Source organism: Lolium perenne, chromosome 3 (genome assembly GCF_019359855.2).
Source record: "Lolium perenne isolate Kyuss_39 chromosome 3, Kyuss_2.0, whole genome shotgun sequence".
Lineage (NCBI taxonomy): Eukaryota > Viridiplantae > Streptophyta > Magnoliopsida > Poales > Poaceae > Lolium > Lolium perenne.
In genome coordinates, this window is record NC_067246.2 from 314,503,870 (window position 1) to 314,524,831 (window position 20,962).

The following is a 20,962-nucleotide window of genomic DNA, read 5'->3' on the forward strand; positions in this document are numbered from 1 at the left end:
AGTTAGTTAGCACTTGAATAAGCTTTTTCTCAAACTTTGTGAACTAAAACTAGCTTTATGCAAATAAACTAGAGCTTAGCAAACCATACTAGAATGTCTAGCACTTACATTAGTATTAGTTTGCGAATACTCAACGTACTCACGGCTTTGTCCCTGGCTATTCAAATGGCCAGAGTATGAAGATGACCAAGGAGATGACCAGCAGGACGCCTACGACAACTAAGCGCCTTCCGACGTCAAGCGTTGGCCTGTGGACTAGAGAGTCCTTGTATCTTACGCTTCCGCTATGTTGAACTATGAACTTGTGTTTGTTCGTTGATCACTAGATCAACTATTCGTGTAATATGGATCATGTGATTCCAATTTGTAAGACTTATGGTTTGTAATGAATGATGACTGTGATACTTAACTATTATGCCTCGCAACAACAATATTCCTGGGATTGCGATGTATGACATAATAGGCATTCGGACTTAAAAATCCGGGTGTTGACAAGGACGCTGCTCCGCTGAGCAGCTCCGCCTCGACAGCGCGCCACCGCGGGGCCTCTGCTTCTCCTCGACCTGGTCATCTCGTGTGTCGCCTTTGTCCTAGAACAAGTGCCCGTCGTCCTCTCTAATCAAGTGCTCACCGTCCTCTCTGATCAAGTGCTCGACGCCCTTCGTGATCAAGTGGTGAAATCGAGCTGTAGCTGTTGACTGAATGTTATCTGATCAAGTGCTCGCATTCCTCCCTGATCAAGTAAGGTGAAATTGAGCTGTACCTGTTGCCTGAAGAAGAAGGTACAGTACTACAGTTTAGACTTCAGTTATAAAAAAATTCTTTGCCCTAGTAGTAATTCAGTATTGGATATTGGAAATATGGAGTACTGTACTTCTTTCATGTAGTAATTCAGTTATTCTATGACTCTACTGTACATTCTATGATGCTACTGTACATTCAGTAGTAAACATTCTTTGCCTCAGTAGTAGTTCTACAAATAAATATGTAGTAATTCAGTAATTCTATGATGCTACTGTACATTTCACTGGTGTGATGAAGCATTACTCTTAACATAGAACTTCACAACAATATGGTTTTAGTCAATATTAGACAAACGACGTTGCCCAGATCATGCAACCCCATTACTGTTAAATAATACTTGCCTACTCGTCACCCCAAGTTATATAAAGCACCCAGAACCACAGAAGATATGCACATAATTTCCATTCTAGAACTACCAGAAATATCAGTTTTGGAAGTTGATGTATCGCTGTCTCGCTGAGACAAAAATATAACTAAGCAAAAGCTAAATCCTGACATACACTCCAGAAGTCATGCACAACTGTATCTTTTTATATCAACAATCACAGAAATTCAGATCGACATTTTCTATCACTAAGCAAGGTAGGACAAATCACAAAAATAGTGAGACGCAAAGGCATTTTGGACTGCCAAACTGGGTGAATACAAACTCCACAGACAGGAATCCAGGACGACATTTTCTATCAGCAAACAAGCTACACTTTTTTTATGCAGTCATCAAATTCAAGTGAGAGGTACCATTTCCAGCAGCTAGCTGTCTTCTCATTTCACAACCAACCCATGAGATTTGAGCTGCACGGTACAGTCAGGACATTCGGGCAATTACCTCTTCGTCCACCCAGCAGACTGGGGATTGTCGATACCGGTTGACTGCGCGGAATCAGGGCCATCAGCGCCTCCCATCACGCTGCCGACATCTCCGACACTAGCTCCGTCTGCGAGATCCCCAATCACCGATGCACCGGCCGCCGCGGGGCCAGCGTAGCTGCTGGCAGAGTCGTCCCCATGCAAGCTCAAGACGGCTACCTCCGCTGGGCATGCATCACAGATTGGTAGACTGCGGGTCAAAATTCGCCCCCTGGTTAGACTCAGATAAGTATGCACCCTACCACTGAAACAAAATGGGGGAAAAACCTGCAAACCTGCTCACCGGATCCAGAGGGAAATCCATCGCTATCTTTTTTCCCCGTTCGAATATAGATTCGAAGGTGGGCTTGTTGGTTCTCCGGCTGACAACGAGAGCGATACGGATGGGGGAGCGATGCGCGCGCCGCCACAAATAAAAGGAGGCGACTGCGACGCTGAGGTGCCCTAGGGGGAGGGTGCCTGCCCGAGGCTGGTCAGTCACTTTCTACGAGGCTGCCCGAGGGGAGGGTAGACGCCGATGCAGAGCCAACCCCGCCGCCCGGTTGGCGCTCGCGTTAGAATCGACCGGCCGCCGCTCGCGAAGAAGAAACATCCACTTTAACCCCCCACCGGTTACCTGGACCATGGTCCTTCACGGTTTGATCGCCATGTACGACTGGTCCATTACAAACTGCGCATCAACGCCCGTCTCCGTACTCTCTGCCCCACTTCATTTAATGCCCCTCGTATTTCCTCAGTACACGCATTTCTCCCGCACCGTATTCGCACACGAGGGCCACCTATCACGAATCCCAGCGCACTGAATAGGGATCATCTGGACCTGAGTGCCAAAACGCCTCTCCCATCAAGTAGTAGTGCAAAAAAACAACAAAGATAATACTACTGCCTCCGTTCCGGTAGGTTAGGCCTACTCGTATCCCTAGGTTATCAATTTGAGCAATGTAATACTCCCTCCTTTTTTCTTTACAGGGCGTATCTCCAATCCCTCAAATTTTCAGAATGAAGGCATGTCTCATTAATTACAGTTTTAATTTGGCCGGTGATCACTTGCGTTTCTCCTTCCAATTCCGCATGCATGGTGGGAACAGTACAGTTTTATTTAGGTGTGAATGGACTACAGTTTCGCATGCATGGTGGAGTAGTACAGTTTGCATGCAGCTTTTGATCCTTGTTCACACCGTAGCTATTCCCATTCCATCTCTCCTTGGTGTATAAAAGTACACCCATTTGCTGTGCTATTGTTTGAAGCAACAAGGTGGAAGCCAAATGGAGAAGGATGGCAGCGGAGAGATGGAAGACGTCCATGGAGAAGGAGTGATGGAACACGTGCATGGAGAAGGAGAAGTGGACGGCGTCGATGTAGAAGGAGATGTGGAGGGCGAGGTTGATACCGTCCAAGTCGTTGAGGATGGCGATGTGGAGATCACGCAAGGCCAAGTTGAAGAGCTCGAGGATGAATTTCAGAGGATTCATAGAAACGTTGAAGATCTATTTCAGAGATTGGATCGTGCAACGAACGTCGAAGGTACGGATGCAAGGATTTCGGCTAGGTACGTCCAAACCGGTAACCTCGTGCAAAATGTGGTACAGAGAACCACCTCCAACCCAACCTCTTCTTGCGAGGTGTGCATTTATCCACCTATGTGCCTCAAGTGTGGCATCCGCGGTGAGCCGTCGATTTTCCTTTGCTTAGGATGTAGGCTTCCCGTACCAACAGATTTGCGTTGTTGCGAAGCTTGTGGAAATCCTTGCTTGTGTGACAACTTTTGGTGCAAGGATTGTGCGACAACGGTGGCTATCAACAAAGAAGGGATATGCATAAGGTGCCGTCGCAACCCATCTATGTATCTCGAGGACGAAAAGATAGAGCATAATGTGCCGGATAGTCAACTTTAGATTTGCCGGAATATGTAATGGTTTTATATTCTTCAAGTTTATGTAAGAAAGTTTATGTTTTTATAAATAGATGGTTTGAGTCATATATGGTTTTATATTCTTCAAGTTTATGTAAGAAAGTTTAGATTTGCCGGAATATGTAATGGTTTTATGTAAGTGAAGTTTATGTTTTTATGAATAGATGGTTTGAGTCATATATGACAGTCTACTTTTTCGTAGACAGACAATCTGGGCAACTCACAACAATCATGCTAATCTTCCATTACAATGATATTCTTGATCCCTTTCGGATCCATACATGATATTCTTGATGCATACATGATATTGTTGATACATATGCCATATCTTATATTGCCCTTGGTTGAATTATATATACTCGGTACTACTGTAATACACGAATGGTTTAGCCCATCTAATCTCAATATACAAATAAAGTTTTGATCCAGATCAATCATTGGTGACGGTGAAAAATCCTAGAGGTAGATATTTGCTAAGCAAGGTTAAACAGACAATGCATCTACTCTTGATCCATACATGAAAATCTGCCATTACAAATGACAACAAATGGGAAAGATGGACACATCAATCTTGATCCATACATGATATTCTTGATCCATACATGAAAATCTGCCATTACATATCATGTTGACTTCAAGTGCTCAATAGCCTGCTCAACATACTCTCTATCAACTGTCAAACGAACAGGGAGACGTCCTTGTCTCTCTAGTGCTTTTTTCTTCAAGTGAGGAACTGCATAGTGGATAGACCCCTTGTTCTTGATGATCTCTCTCATACACGCTTGATGAGTCAACCATATCCTATTAAGCTTTTGATGGGGGTATTCAGCAAGGGATTGATTAACCTATGACAGAACAAATTATTCAGCAAGGGAGTACTGTAGTATATAAACATGTGGCATTATCTCCATGGAATAGATCAGTACATACCTTTTGTACAATCTCGGGTAGGGTCTTCGGCATCTTTTTATGGAACATTGCTTGAATTGACGCAAACCATCCAAGATCTAAAATGTTTGTGTCAGGAGAATTAGGTGGTTGGTATATCATCCTAATATCCCAACCACCTCTAGCAGCCTCCTGCAAAAAAATCGGATCATCTGGCTTTATGTGTGTCTTAGCATTGTCCTGCTGCACATAGATGGTATTCCATCTGTCACTCTCAGGCCACTTCGCCTTTATAGCTGGTAGGACATATTTCACTAAGTACTCTCTACTTTTCTCTCTGTCCACTTTATCTGCGGGCTTCAGCTCCCATGCCCCCCTCAACCTACAACAAGAACAAACAAATATGCTCAAACAAAGGAGAATGTAAATCATAATATGCACAAAGTTCATAATTTACACAAAGAAGTACCAACCTATTGTGACTTTTCTTTTGAGCTTGCACCCACTCTGTGTAAGCCCATACCCCAATCTTGCCATCAAATACGCAATTGCCTTGAGCATCATACCGAGGTCTAGCCATTGCGGACAAGAACATAATTTTTTGAATGTGATTTTTATGTTTACACTCTCGATGTGGTGCTTCCTCTCTGTGACTCAAGTACATGTTCTGTGTCTTGCGCGTTCGGTGAAACCATTTTTCATCAATATGAACGACGTCCATATCAGCCCTAAATGTGGGATTAATACCACCTAGAGCTGTTATGCTACATCGCTCAAGATGCATAAGAGCATACTCCACACGAGCCCTTTGGTTTGCATCAGTCAAGGCGGGCTTCAATTCACTTGTTATTCGTCGAATTTCCTTCGTCTTCAGCCTACAACAAGTTATGCAACATTGTATCATTCACACGCAAGTTTGACATGTCCATATAGTATGTACAAAATTGACAACAATTCGATAGTACAACACTCACCTCCGCCAAACAGTGCTTGTTGACATATTCAAATGTCCAGCAACTTGTTCTAGTGTTGTTCTCTCTCCGGGTGGGATGGCCTCCAATGCATCTATATTCAAATTTATCTTTTTCCTTCCCGATTTGAGCTTCCGATTGTTTTTTACCCCCGTAATGCCGCCACCCTTTTTGGCCTCCTGCCATACCCTTTGCACTATTCTTCTAGGACATTCACAAGCTAGTGCGACAGCTTTAGAAACTCCATGCTTCAACCTATTACCAGTACCATTACGGGCAAGGATCTCAGCATATATTTGACGCTTGTCATCTGTACTGTAGTGCGTTCTTGTAGACTTGTTCAAATCGATTGGTTCTTTTTGATTTTCAACATGCTCTTGACTAGGAGGGTATTCGTTGGCATGGGCAAAATTTGGATTGTATCCAACCCCTCGGTAGCCAATGGTACTCTCATTTCCACCAATACCTAGTACAAACAGAAAAGCAAATACAGTAAACATGAGATTTTACTTGATTTATAGATCATGTAACAGGTGATCATGTCTACCTGTTGTGTTCTCTGAGTAGATTATGTCGTGCTGGCCATTCTGTCCACCAAGGAGATGTCCACCAACTTTGATCATGCAAATTAGAGAAGAGAAAATATTGAATATTTCTGAAACAAGCAAATTATATAGAGCATGATCATCTAAAACTACAAAAACCAGGGGTACAACAAGGGTTTAAACATGATTTCTAGATCATCTACAAGCTAGTCCATTACCATAATGGTACTGGTCGTCTACAACCAGCAGTATCTAAGTTCTAGATCATCTAAAACTACAAAAACCAGGGGTACAACAACGGTTTAAACATGCTTTCTAGATCATCTAAAAGCTAGTCCAGTACACAACTAGAGTAGAACTACAAGAGAACAGTCCCAATCCCAGTACACAAGTTGCAGACCGAAAGGAAATGAATGTCTAATTGTCTATCTGTTTAGTTTTGACTGACTGCCTCTGCTCATGTACTCTAGTTATCCTGAAACAGAGCACCTAGCATGCTCGCCAGCTAGCTTCCTTTTGCACTTCTCTCTTTTTTCTTCCCAGGCTCTCAGTATTGCCGTATAGAAAACAGATGTCAGATAGTTAGTTAGCTAGCTGGCTAGGAAACAGACAGTAGCTTTCACAAACATTTCAATCAGGGATCATACAAACTTTGGTCAGGCTTTCAACGATGTTCCAAACAAAAGTGTGTCTTCAAATTGGCCACTGCTAGTGGTTCTTCCTGTACCAATCAAACACAATTGCAACATAAAAACCTACTCACCGTGGATGCAAAGTGGTTCTTCAAGTAAAGACCTACTCAATTTTTTTGAAAACAAAAGTGGTGGCCATGTTAACGGCCTGAACTAACTAACAGATGCTTTGTAATGAATGTAGTTGCAACAAGATCAGCATGTGTGTTCAACAAGATGCTTTGTAATTTCAGGATAAGCATGTAGTTGCAACAAGATCAGTCTGTCCATCTCTGTATATAGATCGCCAGCACTGGAGACTGTGCGAGATCATGCCAACAACGGTTTAAACATGCTTTCTAGATCATCTAAAAGCTAGTCCAGTACACAACTAGAGTAGAACTACAAGAGAACAGTCCCAATCCCAGTACACAAGTTGCAGACCGAAAGGAAAAGTAGGGTTTAGGGTTCACCTGTTCTGCTGCCACCAATGCCACCAGTGCCGCTGTTGAGGTTGAAGCCCATGGAGTCGCTGCCGCCAAACGAGATACCGCCGCCACCATTAGCCAGACTAAAACCCACGAAAGAAGAACGTGCGCTGCCGGCACTGCCACTCCCGCCGCCGATGGAGGTGCCCCAGTTAGACGAACCGGCCTCATTAGGTGCCGGAGGGCGAGATGGCCGGGGTAGGCCGACGCGTCGCCGTGGGAAGGTTGATGGAGTCGCCGCCACCCGCTCGAAGGAAGCCGTACCAATGGAGAAGGAAGGCAGCGATCCTCGTCCTGCAAGACCAAGAGGTGGAAGTCCTCCTGGCGTCGGCGATCTTGGTTGGAAGGCCACCCGAGAAAGGCCACGAAGGCCAAGAGGAGGAGGCCGGCGATCTTCTTCGCCTTGAGGTGGATGCGCCATTGGAACGACAAGAACGAGAGAGGTTGTGTGCCGTCTGTTCGAGTGCCGATCTCCATCGGTATAAAACGAGCAGATTTGCAGCGTCTAATTGGAGGCGGAATTTGGATTTTGGAAGCGGGCATCATCGGCGGGAGCTTTCTATTTTGGAGGCGAAATTCCGATCGCCATTTTCGCTGATCGCGCGAAGGAGAAGGAAACTGCGCGGGGCGAAGGAAACTCGCTAATTTTTCGCTCCAAAACCGGCTCCACCAATGCATGCGCTGGTTTCTTCCTTTTTACTCGCCGGGGAGGTTACAAAGCGTTGTTTTCGGATATAATTAGGCGTATCTCCTTCTTAATCGCAGCACAATCGCCTGTTTGTTTCCTCCTATCGTCGAGCACCTTGGGCCAAGGGACACGTGAGATACGCCCTGTAAAAAAAATGGAGGGAGTACAAGTTATATATAAAACATATATCATTAGAAAGCTCGGATATTATAGTACTTCCTAATGTATAATTATTATATTATACAATTTGTATTATGTCAGTCAAATTAACCACCTAGGGATATGCGTAGGCCTAACCACTGGAACGGTGGGAGTACAAATTACAAATACTCCCTCCATTCTGATTTAGTCTACATTATAGAAAAAATGAGATAAATTAGTAGTGCATTTATTAGTACTACTTAGATATTTGAACAACCAATCCAACCTACATTGAAAATAACAACATCCAATAAAAAGAGTAAAACCACCTCGTTTTCAGTGTTGTTGTTGACTAAAAGCTAGAATGTAGAGTATTTCAGAACAAATTTTGGAGCTAGAATGTAGACTATTTCAGAACGGAGGGAGTAGGTCTTTAGACGGTCTAGCGAAGACTGTAGCGAGCTAAAAGCCCACTGCCGTCCTCGCCCCTCCATCATGGGGATCAGGTAAAGCTTGTCGAAATAGAGCTTGTTGTAGTACATGGACGGGAAGGTGTCGTGATAAGGCCTCGAAGGACCAAAATAACAGAGTAGCAACTATCCCCGGTGATCAAAACATGAAGATGAACCGCATCTGCCGGATACAAAACTCCACACGTCCTTGACCAACGCTAGGCCTTCAACAAAGCGAGGATAGAGCGGTTACGATCTACTCAGGATGTAATCGATGTCTCACCATCCAAAAGAAGACAGTGAAAAATGTAAAATTGTATAGAGTAATAATCGACTACAATATTGTGCCGGTTACAAGAGATATATATGAGGGCCTAGGCGCACCAACCTAGCCCTATAACAAACCGACTAGGACTCTTAAACCTAATACAACTTGTATTCTAACAACCCCCGCAGTATCAACTGTTGCGGTCAGAAACCCACCGGCGAGCAGCGACGGGCAACACAGTAGAGCCGGGAGGCTCCCAGGACTGCGGCTGGCCCTGGTCCCTCCGAGCGACGGCCCGCAAAGACTCGGCACGCACGTCCGATGCTGGTGCAAGGGCGTGCCACCTGACCTATACCTGGTCAGGAAGGTGATGGATGTGCCTCGCTTAGTTTCCTGCATGGCATACACGTAAACATTAAATACGAGCCTCGATCGGCTCTCAGGTTGTCCTGTGAATCGGCTCAAAGAGCCGATCCACCCATGATCCGTACGAGGTGTACGAATATATGGTGGTCCTGCTTGATCAGAATAAAGCTAAAACGACCTACTACGATTTAGGGTTTTCACCACATAATCGGAACATCCTACTCGTGATTGAGCCTGGCGGCCACGCACGGTGATCGTAAACCGAACCTAGACAAGGCCTAAAAACCAACACGAGGTTGATCCCCGGAACATCCTGTCTAGGGCTAGCAAACTACACCCTACGCGCCACTGGATCCTTCAACCCGTTTGTAAGGCCTAACTATGCAGATATTAAACTAATCCTTGGAGAACAAGGAGCAATCATAACGGATCGGATCTACTAAATAATGATCAAGCGGGGTGCCGCCCTTACACCTAAGATAGGCGTAAGGGCGGCTAGACGTCTCAGGGTTGCACGACGACAGCATATGATACGATGAACAATGCTAACCCTAACACGTCTAAGATAACTACGTTGCTCGACATCAAAAAGGCTTCAGTACGAGCAACGCATGAACAGCGGATAAACGTGTACTGCCTAGATCGCAAGATGCGATCTAGGCAGCATGATGCTTACCCGGAAGAAACCCTCGAGACAAGGGAGTTGGCGATGCGCCTAGATTGGTTTGTGGTGAACGTGATTGTTGTTTATTTCATAAACCCTACATACATATTTATAGTCCGTAGACTTTCTAACGTGGGAATAATCCCAACCGGGCACGAGCCAAACTCTATCTAATCGATACGTATCCTACTATATTACAGATACTCGGGCGAACTAGCCCAAACTTTGCATACAAGGCCGATTCATGTATCCCTTCCATGTATATTCTTCAAGCCCATCTGGATCGCGGCCCACCTCTGACTCGGTCAAATTCTGGTGATAACACATGCCCCCCTGGTTTTGGAATTGATAATTCCAAAATCACTCTGCTTTCTCTTCGTCGGGTCATGTCGTGGCAGAACCGTCGCAGTATCCTTCATCATGATGCCTTGCCTTCTCAACTTCTCCGCGTGACCTGGCAATTTTTTTTTTGGGCACCACTTCCTCGGAAACTGCTGTGGCATTGAATCTCCACTATATCCCCTTTTATTTAACCGCTCCAAACAGTTTGCTTCTTCATCCCCTTCGCATTAGCATTCTAAAAGCCCTCCTGCGCCACCATGTCTTCTTCCTCCTCTGTCTCATCGGGTCTTTCCATCCAATCCTCCTCCTCCCGCGAGCCGACGCCGGAGTGGAACCCGGAGGAGGCCCATGCGGCCAACATCCGCCGCGCCATCGAAGCCGGGGAGGAATCCAGTCACGATTTCTCCGTCTGGTCTGAGGACGACAAGTCCTCGACCGACGGGGAAAGTGACCTCCGCTTCCTTGCCGACGGGGAAACGGAGGAGGAGAGCGATGACGATCGCTTCTCCTGTGATGACTTCACCTCCCCCGAGGAGGAGGAGGAGGAGGAGAAGGAGGAGGAGGAGGACACCTCCTCCGATGAACCGCCGGCCAAGCGCTTCTGCCCCTGGCCGGGGAACCTCAGCGACCGACGGCGGCCGACGACGACGCTGACGAGGAGGACGAGGACAACGAGGGCCCGGCCGGCGGCCGCTGCAGCAGCGACGACGAGCCCGCCGGGAGTAGCGCCGACAGCGGCGACGACGGCGACGACGAGGGCAGCGACGGCCCGTAGATAGGACCCTTAGCATAGGATCAGCAGTAGTAGATGGGGCAATGTACCCCCTAGTATTTCCTTTTGAGAGCAATCAGCCCTTTATGTAAGAAATCCTATTTATCAATGAAGAATTTCTCCCAGTTTGATTTTGCCGATTTCCTTTAAGCTAATTTAGCCGATTCCCCCTCATACTGACTTTGCCGATTGTTCACTTAGCCAATGCTCAATGAGCCGATAGCAACGCATCGGTTCTTCACAATCTATCCTTCAACTCTTCAACTGATTCTGGTGGATAATGTGGAAGACCCTTGCCTTCAAGAGAGCCCTTAAATTCCTCCCACCAGCTCCAGTGATCCTCTTTTGCATGAATTCCGATTTTTGAAGAAGGTTGCGACGAAGGACCAGCCGATGACACCCCAATCGTCTCCTAAAACAGAGCATCTACCAGGCCAGCTGCCCCCCGAGCCTCAGTCAAGGCGAGAATAGCGGTGAGGATGCACAGATCAGACAAAGGGCTTTGAACCCAGGTAATTCTGAGACAGCCACCATGCCGAGCCAGCCAAACTTGCCCCCATCGATCGCCTCTTCTTCCGTTGAAAGCCGATATTGTAGACGAAACACCAACGGCTTAATGAGCAAAAGGCTGCCTTGCATGCCAAAACTGACGCTTCTGACAGTACTGCTGAACTGGCGTAAAGGGTCGGAAGTCCTCGAAGAGAAAGTTCGGGCACCAAAATCGGCTCGTTGCAACTGAGGAAGCTCTCATTGTTCACTCCCTCAAAGAAGCAGAAGGCCTCGAAGCTGAACTGAAGACCGACTAGGTGAAAATCCGCGTCTTGAACACGCAGCGGATAGATCCTGTGTAATTGTACTAGAGTCGATGGCTGTGCATCGGCTTTGTTTCTTAGCTCTAAAGTCGATGTCCGTGCATCGGCTGTATACCATGAAATTTTTTTTTACTGGCCGATTTTTCTATCGGCCCCCAATATTTCACTGCACATGTATCGCATATGTTCATCTGATTAGGTGCCCCCCGAGCCGAATCTGTCAGGTAACTGCGGATATCGGCTCTGTAGTTAGTCAAGACACTGTATTTGAACGTCGGCTCCGTTAGGACTAATGTTGACTCTCATCAGCCGACGTAAAACTGCTGCCCATTAGATCGACGTTGAACCCAGGCAGAACGTATGGTGAGGATAATTTTGGCCGATTGCTGGAATCGGCCTCCACGTTGACTGAATTGCTCAATGAAGGTTTTGCAATGTTCCTCCATAGATCTTTGGGGCCGATCCCAAGGATCGGCCTCGCCACGTTTGTCCATAGGTTTGTTCTTGCTATACGGTCAGACCGGTGGATAAGACCAGCCTAACCCCGTCCTTCGTCACGTCGATGCGCTCGCAGTCGTCCAAATTGATGCCTGAGAGTGGCTCTTGGCCTGTTGTCTCCCAAGCGTTCATGCCAGCCGTTGAAATCTCGGCTGAGTCATCTGCATGGACGACCTCTACTTCATCTCCATCCCACTGTATTACGCATTGGTGCATCGTGGATGGAATGCAACAGTTGGCGTGGATCCAATCTCTTCCTAGCAGGACAGCATAGGTGCTCTTGCTATCGACAATAAAGAACGTCGTAGGGATGGTTTTCCTTCCTACGGTCAGATCCACGTTCAGAACACCTTGTGCGTCAGACGCTTGGCCGTTGAAATCGCTCAATGTCACGTTGGTCTTGATCAGATCCGAGCTAGAGCATCCCAACCGACGTAGCATGGAGTATGGCATAATGTTGACTGCCGCTCCGGTGTCCACCAGCATCTTGTTGACAGGCTGCCCATCGATATAACCTCGCAAGTACAGGGCCTTCAGATGTCTGTAGCTTCTTTCTCGTGGCTTCTCAAAGATAACTGGCCGTGGGCCGCAGTCAAGTTGTGCCACAGGTGCTTCGTCTAATCCTGGAGCACTAAACTCCGTCGGAAGGATGAACACCATGTTTGTGCCAGCCGATGTTTCATCATCGGCTTTCTTTTGTCTGGGGCGCCACTCTTTCCTTTGTGGCCGACCTTCTTCGTCCAGGGTTCGCTGAATTTTAGCGGCCAGATCAGGCCGCGCCTTCCTCAACGTGTGCAGGTATAACATTTCGGCTTCCTCCAAACCACATAGCCGCTGAACCCTACGCTTTTGGGAACGGCTGAGTCCATCAGGGCACCACCTTGGCCGGTGGTACTTATCTTCTTCTTCTTCATCGTCTTCCAACTCCTCGAGATCTTCCACCCGAGAGGACTCAGCGTGCTTGTTCCGAGGCGGGAGAGGCCCTAGACGTTTGAACACGGACACGTTAGCTGCATCCTTCCTCTTCTGCCTACATTCTGGGCAGTTGCCGATTGTAGGCAATCGGCTCATTCCTGAATCCCAACAGTGTCTGAAGAAGGGACAGTCCCAGTGCCTATCCTCGTCGTCTTGCTCTCCTGACTTTTCCTTGGCATGGCGCTCATATCTCTCCTCGTCGCGATCATGCCGACGATGTCTCCTGGTGTCCCCAGCCAGACGATCTCTTTCACCATCGTCGTTGGGTCGTCGGCGTTGGTCATATTGACTCACATACTTGTTGAGGAGGTGATCAGAGAGAGGTCGCTGATATCTCACATTCCTCACTTCTCCCTCTGTGATGTAGCGCTTGCCATCGTGACGGAGCCGATCACGTGAAACGGCTTCCTCTGTGTCCTTGCTACGAGAGCAGCTGCCCTCGTCTCCGTCCTTACCAGAGTGGTGTCCAGGCCCTACCATGTTGATATTGAATGAGAATCCTGGCTGGCACCCTCCAGGGTAAGTGCACTCCACCATGTTAACGGCGGGGAAAGGGTGTGTGTCGACTTTCATGGCGTACTGGCTGAAAATTAGACGCCCTTGTTCTATCGCCATTTGGACTTGCTGCCGCCACACCCTGCAGTCGTTGGTGGCATGGGTGAACGTGTTATGCCACTTGCAGTATGGCTTTCCATTCAGCTCCTGCGCCGTGGGGATCTTGTGGCCTTCGGGTACCTTTAGCTGCTTCTCCTTAAGTAAGAGGTCGAAAATCTGCTCAGCTTTGGTAACGTCGAAGTCAAACCCTCTGGGAGGACCTTGTGGCTTAACCCACTTGCAGGACACGGGGCTTGCCCCCCGAGTCCATTCAGCCACTGCTACCTCTTGATCTCCCGCAGAGCCTTCGTCTTCATCTGCCTCAACCAGGACCACCGCACGCTTGAATTTATCCTGGTATACATCTGGGTGGCGTTGTTCATATACTGACAGCTTCTGCACCATGTGCGTCAGTGAAGGGTAGTCTGCTTGGGAGGCCACGTCCTTGATCGGTGATGCGAGACCCACCACCGCCAACTCGACTGCTTCTTTTTCAGTCACACGAGCCGAATAGCATCGGTTCCTAACGGTCCTGAAGCGCTGGACGTATTCTGACACTGTTTCTCCGCGCTTCTGACGTACTTGTGCTAAATCGGCAATGCCAGCCTCGGAAGCCTCTGAGTGATACTGCATGTGGAACTGCTCTTCCAACTGCTTCCAAGTCCGGATTGAGTCTGGTGGCAGCGATGTGTACCACCCGAAAGCCGATCCTGTGAGGGACTGCGAAGAACCTCACACGCAGCTCATCGATGCTGAGATCGTGCCCAGCTGTGCCAAATATCGGCTCACATGCTCGATGGAGCTGGAACCATCTGATCCATTAAACTTGGAGAAATCAGGGAGCCGATATTTGGGTGGTAGCGGGATCAACTCGTACTCGTTGGGGTACGGCTTGGAATAGCCGATTGTCCTCCTTTTCGGCACCATGCCGAACTGGTCTCTCAGGATGGTACTGATCTGATCCGCGGTGCTGGCTGCAGGAGTCGAACTCTGAAGATTCGCCGGAGTGGCATACTTAGCCAGCCATGCTTGCTTTTCCAGCTCTGAGCCAACTGCAGGAGCTGAGCTCTGGAGGTTTTTCGGAGTGGCATACTTAGCTAGCCACGTCTGCTTCTCAAGATCTGTTCCCGAAGTTCCTCCTGTTGTTCCAGAAGTCCTCTTTGTTGCGATCTGGTTTGTGAGCGCCCGATTCTGCGATGCGCACGTATGTGCACGTGTATCCGTGAGGGATCTCCTTAGGCGCCTCATGCAAGAACTGGTAGTCACTAGGGTCACCACCGATCTTGTAGACGACGTATGCCGGTGAATTCGGCACTTCTGGTGCTGCCAACGCGAATGGCAGCGGTGGACGGGACTGGAGTGGCATTTCTCCTTGGTAAGTCCCGAGAGCTGGTCCTGACGGAGAGTACTGATGCCTCATGATTTCCTGGATCACCCGAAGAGCGACACGCTCCAAAGTGTTCACCAGGCTCTCAGAATGGCGGTGCAGCGAGTGAGCTACCATGAAGTTAATCTCCTGACGCAGGGACCTGGTGCGTTCTTCTGACGGGGCGGACAGGTCCACTCCATCGAGCGCGCCTTCAGGTGAGAACCCTTTCCACCTGATGCCATGTGAGCGGGTTCTGTGAAAAGAGCCGATGAGGTCGGCTTCGAGGATTGCTTTGACCTCGTCATACTTCTTCTTGAGCTCCTCGGTCAGATCCTCGTACGTGACTGGGGTGCCTTCCGCCATCTCAGATGTAGATGGCGATGCGGTTGATGTTGAAGATTGTCCCACCGGGCGTGCCAGAATGTGTTGCGGTCAGAAACCCACCGGCGAGCAGCGACGGGCAACACAGTAGAGCCGGGAGGCTCCCAGGACTGCGGCTGGCCCTGGTCCCTCCGAGCGACGGCCCGCAAAGACTCGGCACGCACGTCCGATGCTGGTGCAAGGGCGTGCCACCTGACCTATACCTGGTCAGGAAGGTGATGGATGTGCCTCGCTTAGTTTCCTGCATGGCATACACGTAAACATTAAATACGAGCCTCGATCGGCTCTCAGGTTGTCCTGTGAATCGGCTCAAAGAGCCGATCCACCCATGATTCGTACGAGGTGTACGAATATATGGTGGTCCTGCTTGATCAGAATAAAGCTAATACGACCTACTACGATTTAGGGTTTTCACCACATAATCGGAACATCCTACTCGTGATTGAGCCTGGCGGCCACGCACGGTGATCGTAAACCGACCCTAGACAAGGCCTAAAAACCAACACGAGGTTGATCCCCGGAACATCCTGTCTAGGGCTAGCAAACTACACCCTACGCGCCACTGGATCCTTCAACCCGTTTGTAAGGCCTAACTATGCAGATATTAAACTAATCCTTGGAGAACAATGAGCAATCATAACGGATCGGATCTACTAAATAATGATCAAGCGGGGTGCCGCCCTTACACCTAAGATAGGCGTAAGGGCGGCTAGACGTCTCAGGGTTGCACGACGATAGCATATGATACGATGAACAATGCTAACCCTAACACGTCTAAGATAACTACGTTGCTCGCCATCAAAAAGGCTTCAGTACGAGCAACGCATGAACAGCGGATAAACGTGTACTGCCTAGATCGCAAGATGCGATCTAGGCAGCATGATGCTTACCCGGAAGAAACCCTCGAGACAAGGGAGTTGGCGATGCGCCTAGATTGGTTTGTGGTGAACGTGATTGTTGTTTATTTCATAAACCCTAGATACATATTTATAGTCCGTAGACTTTCTAACGTGGGAATAATCCCAACCGGGCACGAGCCGAACTCTATCTAATCGATACGTATCCTACTATATTACAGATACTCGGGCGAACTAGGCCAAACTTTGCATACAAGACCGATTCATGTATCCCTTCCATGTATATTCTTCAAGCCCATCTTGATCGCGGCCCACCTCTGACTCGGTCAAATTCTGGTGATAACATCAACAGTAGGCTCGATGAAATTGAGACTGAACCAAATGTCTTGAAACGGAGTAGTCGCAGGGCCTTTAGTAAAGATATCAGCAAATTGAGAAGTAGGCACGTATAGAACACGAACTTGACCGAGAGCGACCTTCTCTCGAACAAAATGAATGTCAATCTCTATATGCTTGGTGCGATGGTGTTGAATAGGATTCCCTGACATGTAAACAGCTGAAATATTATCACAATAAACAATAGTAGCTTGGTCAATAGGACGGTGCAGCTCCGACAGCAACTGGCGCAACCAAACTGTTTCAGCAACCACAAGAGCCACAACGCGATACTCAGCTTCGGCTGACGAGCGAGAGACTGTGACCTGCCTTTTTGAAGACCAAGAAACCAAATAGTTACCAAGAAAACACAAAATCCGGATGTGGACCGTCTAGTATCGGGGCAACCAGGCCAGTCTGCATTAGAGTAAGCTGTCAAAGAGGTGGGAGAGGATGTGTTTATATGAATACATAAATTATTGTGCCTTAGAGATACCGAAGAATACGTTTGACATGGTTGAAGTGTGGAACACGAGGATCATGCATGTGTAAACAGGCTTGTTGAACAGAAAAAGAAATTTCAGGACAATTAAGATTAAGATACTGGAGGGCGCCGGTGAGACTACGATAGAGAGAAGGATCAGAAAAGGGATCACCGTCTGCAGAAAGTTTGGAACCTGTATCAGCAGGAGTACGAGACGGTTGGCAATCAAGCATACCCGCACGAGAAAGAAGATCGAGAGTGTACTGACGTTGAGACAAGAAACGACCATAGGAGTCACGTATGACAGCAATACCTAAGAAGTGATGAAGAAGACCTAAATCGGACATAGAAATTTCTTTGGGGAGAAGAGAGATAATATGATCTAAAAAGTGTTGGGAAGAAGCTATGAGAATAATATCATCAACATAGAGAAGAAGATAAGCTGTGTCGGTATTGTGATGAAAGATGAAGAGGGAAGTGTCAGAACGTGAAGGAGTGAAACCAATTGTTTGAGCATAAGTAGAAAAACGTTGAAACCAAGCCCGTGGTGCTTGTTTAAGACCATAGAGAGATTTTTCAAAAAGACAAACATGATTAGGATATGAGGAATTTTCAAAACCAAGAGGTTGTTGACAACAAACTATTTTTTGAAGAGATCCATGAAGAAAAGCGTTTTTGACATCAAGTTGATGGATGGGTGAAGAAGAAGAGACGGCAATGCTAAGTACAGTACGAATAGTGCTGGGTTTGACAACTGGAGAGAAAGTCTCATCATAATCAATGACGTGTTGTTGAGAGTAACCACGACATACCCATCGAGCTTTGTAGCGAGCAAGACTTCTATTGGAATTAAATTTGTGCCTAAAAACCCATTTGCTGGATACTATATTAGTGTTTGATGGACGAGGAACTAGTTACCATGTGTTATTTTGAATGAGAGCATCATATTCATCTTTCATGGATGGGGCCCAATTAGGATCTAGGAGAGCTGATTTCTAGGATTTTGTAATGGAGGAAGAAGATAGAGATGCAGTTAGATTTAGACGATCTTTGGCGGGTAAACGAAAACCGGATTTGCTACGTGTGCGCATGGTATGATTATTAGTACGTACCGGAACGGAAATAGCGTGAGGAGGAGGGATGGGTGATGATGTAGAGGACGCTCCCGACGCAACGAAGGAAGCGGACGCGGGAGATAGCTCTGATACCATGTAAAATTATATAGAGTAATAATCGATAACAATATTGTGCCGGTTACAAGAGATATATATGAGGGCCTAGACGCACTGACATAGCCTATAACAAACCGACTAGGACTCTTATACCTAATACAACTTGTATTCTAACAAAAAAAACCTAAAATTGTGTGGTATCATTCCCTAACAGATATTATAACCTCAACTCTATTTGGTGGTAAAATTATTATTTTTCGAAACGAAGCTTAGCCCCAGATGCACATGGCTTTACTTTTATTGCATAGTTGCTTTACTTTTATTGCATAGTTTTGGTGGTAAAATTGTTACATGTCACAAGTATATGTGAGGGAGAAAGAGCTTGAAAAGCAGCACTTTGCAACCGATCGAGAAGATGGAAGCTAACGCTGATCTTTTTTTTTTAAACGAGGCAAAATCTTTGCCTTTCATTGATATAGGAGAAAAGAGTTGGCCCGTTTATGAGGAAAACTGGCCGAAAAATCGTTAAAACACGACATCACACGCCAGCCCCGAGGCTGCGCTCCACACGGGTCGACGACCAACCAAGTCGACACCACACTCAACGCAACAGGCGGAGGCGAAAGACCGGAGCCACCGCTCCAACTACCACGCCGGCCCCAAGGCCGCGCCCCACCTGGCCGAAGACGAACCCGCCTCCGCAGAAACCACCAAAACACTCCACAAACCCTTATGTTCGGTGGACGTCCAAAGCGAGGCCCCAAGAGGCAAAGCGACACAAGAGCGCCTCCCACGCCCGATCCCGCGAGGGATCTAGGGTTTCCCCTGGAGAACCCGGGCGGAGATCAGGAGACACCCGCTTCCACGACGCCTTCAAGAAGGATGCGGCCCACGGGGGTCACCGTCGTCGGTTCTGGCCGGCCACCAAGACAAAGCTTTCGCCCAGCGAAGAGTCCCAAAAACTCGCGCCCGCCCAACAAGGACCGGCACAGACCACTACCTGCAACCGCCAGATCGCAACCCCCGGAGCAACGCGCCTGTAGCCAAAGGAGCACCGCCGGAGAGCACCGAGGGCGCCGCCGGAACGCCACATAGAGGGGACGCCGACCAACACCAACTCGGGGCTCGAGAACGAACGCCGAAGACCGCAGACAAGAGCTCGGCCGCCATGCCGCCCACGCGGCCACCACCGCTGCCGCACCACCAAGGATTCCGGGGCCGCCGTCCCGCCGCTCCCCTCACCCAGCTCCTCCTCCCAGGGGCACGCCGCGCCCTCCCTGGCCTTCACATGCCGGCGACGGCACACCTCGGCGCACCGCAGCAACACCGAGCCGCGGACAACCCGCAGCAACAACGCCGCCACCACTGTCTTCACGCAGCACCTCGTGGCCAACCCAGAGCCGCCGCCGGGCAGCCCTCCCGGACTAGGGCCAGGCCAGCATCGCGCCGCCACAGCGCCCGAAGCGCCCGCGGCCCGCACGGCCCTAGCAGGCCCAGAACGGGGCCCGCCCATGGCGCCAGCCGCCGACCGCCGCCTTCACCTCCGACACGTACTCCCGCAGCGACCTCAACGCCGAGAAGAGCCGCCGCGCGCCGCCCGTAACCTCGCTGCCGTCAGCAGCGTCCCACGCGCCGGGAACGCGAGGAGCCAGAGAGGAAACCGCCCCGCCGCCACAGTCCTTGAGGCGCGCGCGGCTTCGCCGGCGGCCCCTCCGGCGGCGGCGAAGCAGGGGAGGAACAGGGAGGGCTCAAGGGCCGGCAGCGCTGAAGCTAACGCTGATCTAAACCGTGCGCAACGCGTAACACGTGCCACTTGGATCTCACCATCGATCGGTGATGGAAACGTACTATGATGTTCTATTTGGTGGTGAGCATCTACAAAGCGAGCCAAGGATAAGTACCTCACCTAATGAAGCAGCTAGCTAAATGCTAATCTTTACCAGAAAAATCATAGGTTTAGCTAACTACCTAGGTCTGATCTCTTGTTTAATTTTCCATGGAACGGTCGATCTAATTCACACTCTTTGTTTTCGCTCTCGTTTTCTCTGATGTCGCTAGCCGGCGACAGAGCCACATCACTGATTAATTGTTTTACAGCAACAGTTATCCATATCCACACACATGGCAATTGACAGAGCACCAGCAAAATAAGCTCCATCGTTTTCCATGCATGATCTACCTTGGATTAGTCCATTGATTAATCCGCTAATTTCCTGAATTAATACTTTTGGCAGGGAAATTAAACGTTCTGCAGTCTTTCTGGAAATGGACATGGCTGCCTCGTGTGATGCTGAGTATTTTGTTGGGTCAAGCGGTTAGCTCCCAAATTATAAGGACAAACAATCAAGATACGAGATGAACATGAGATGCAGTGCTAAGAAAAGCCGAGACAGGCCTTCCAGAAATATGGGAGGCTTGTGCAGATCAGCAACTCTGCTCAGTGTCTGATAGTGGAGCATAAACTATACCATTGCGACAGGAGACTTCTGAAGATCATTGAGTAATCACAATTATTTTGTAGAGCGTTGTGCACAGAAAGCATTCGTACTTGATACTGTATTTTTTATACTTACGAGGCAAAGGGTTTCTTCTACCAGTGGCGGAG

At 48.3% G+C, this 20,962-nt stretch overlaps 1 protein-coding gene and 1 pseudogene across 2 annotated transcripts; both read right to left on the bottom strand.

The window, feature by feature from the left end:
• Positions 1 to 500: 500 nt before the first annotated feature.
• LOC127345523 (uncharacterized) lies at positions 501 to 2,305 on the bottom strand. 2 transcript variants are annotated; one of them, XR_007878735.2, is made up of 3 exons: positions 1,955 to 2,305; positions 1,631 to 1,861; positions 501 to 770 (listed from the first exon to the last, which is right to left on the bottom strand). XR_007878735.2 is itself a non-coding variant. In XM_051372006.2 (3 exons), exons 1-3 carry the CDS (start codon positions 1,973 to 1,975, stop codon positions 668 to 670), a joined length of 363 nt encoding a protein of 120 aa, XP_051227966.1. In that variant the 5' UTR covers positions 1,976 to 2,301; the 3' UTR covers positions 501 to 667. The 2 variants fall into 2 exon arrangements, 1 of the variants encoding a protein (XP_051227966.1); XM_051372006.2 differs by having other exon boundaries at positions 1,947 to 2,301.
• A 1,854-nt stretch (positions 2,306 to 4,159) lies between these two features.
• LOC127340287 (uncharacterized) lies at positions 4,160 to 19,870 on the bottom strand (annotated as a pseudogene).
• Between the last annotated feature and the right edge of the window lie 1,092 nt (positions 19,871 to 20,962).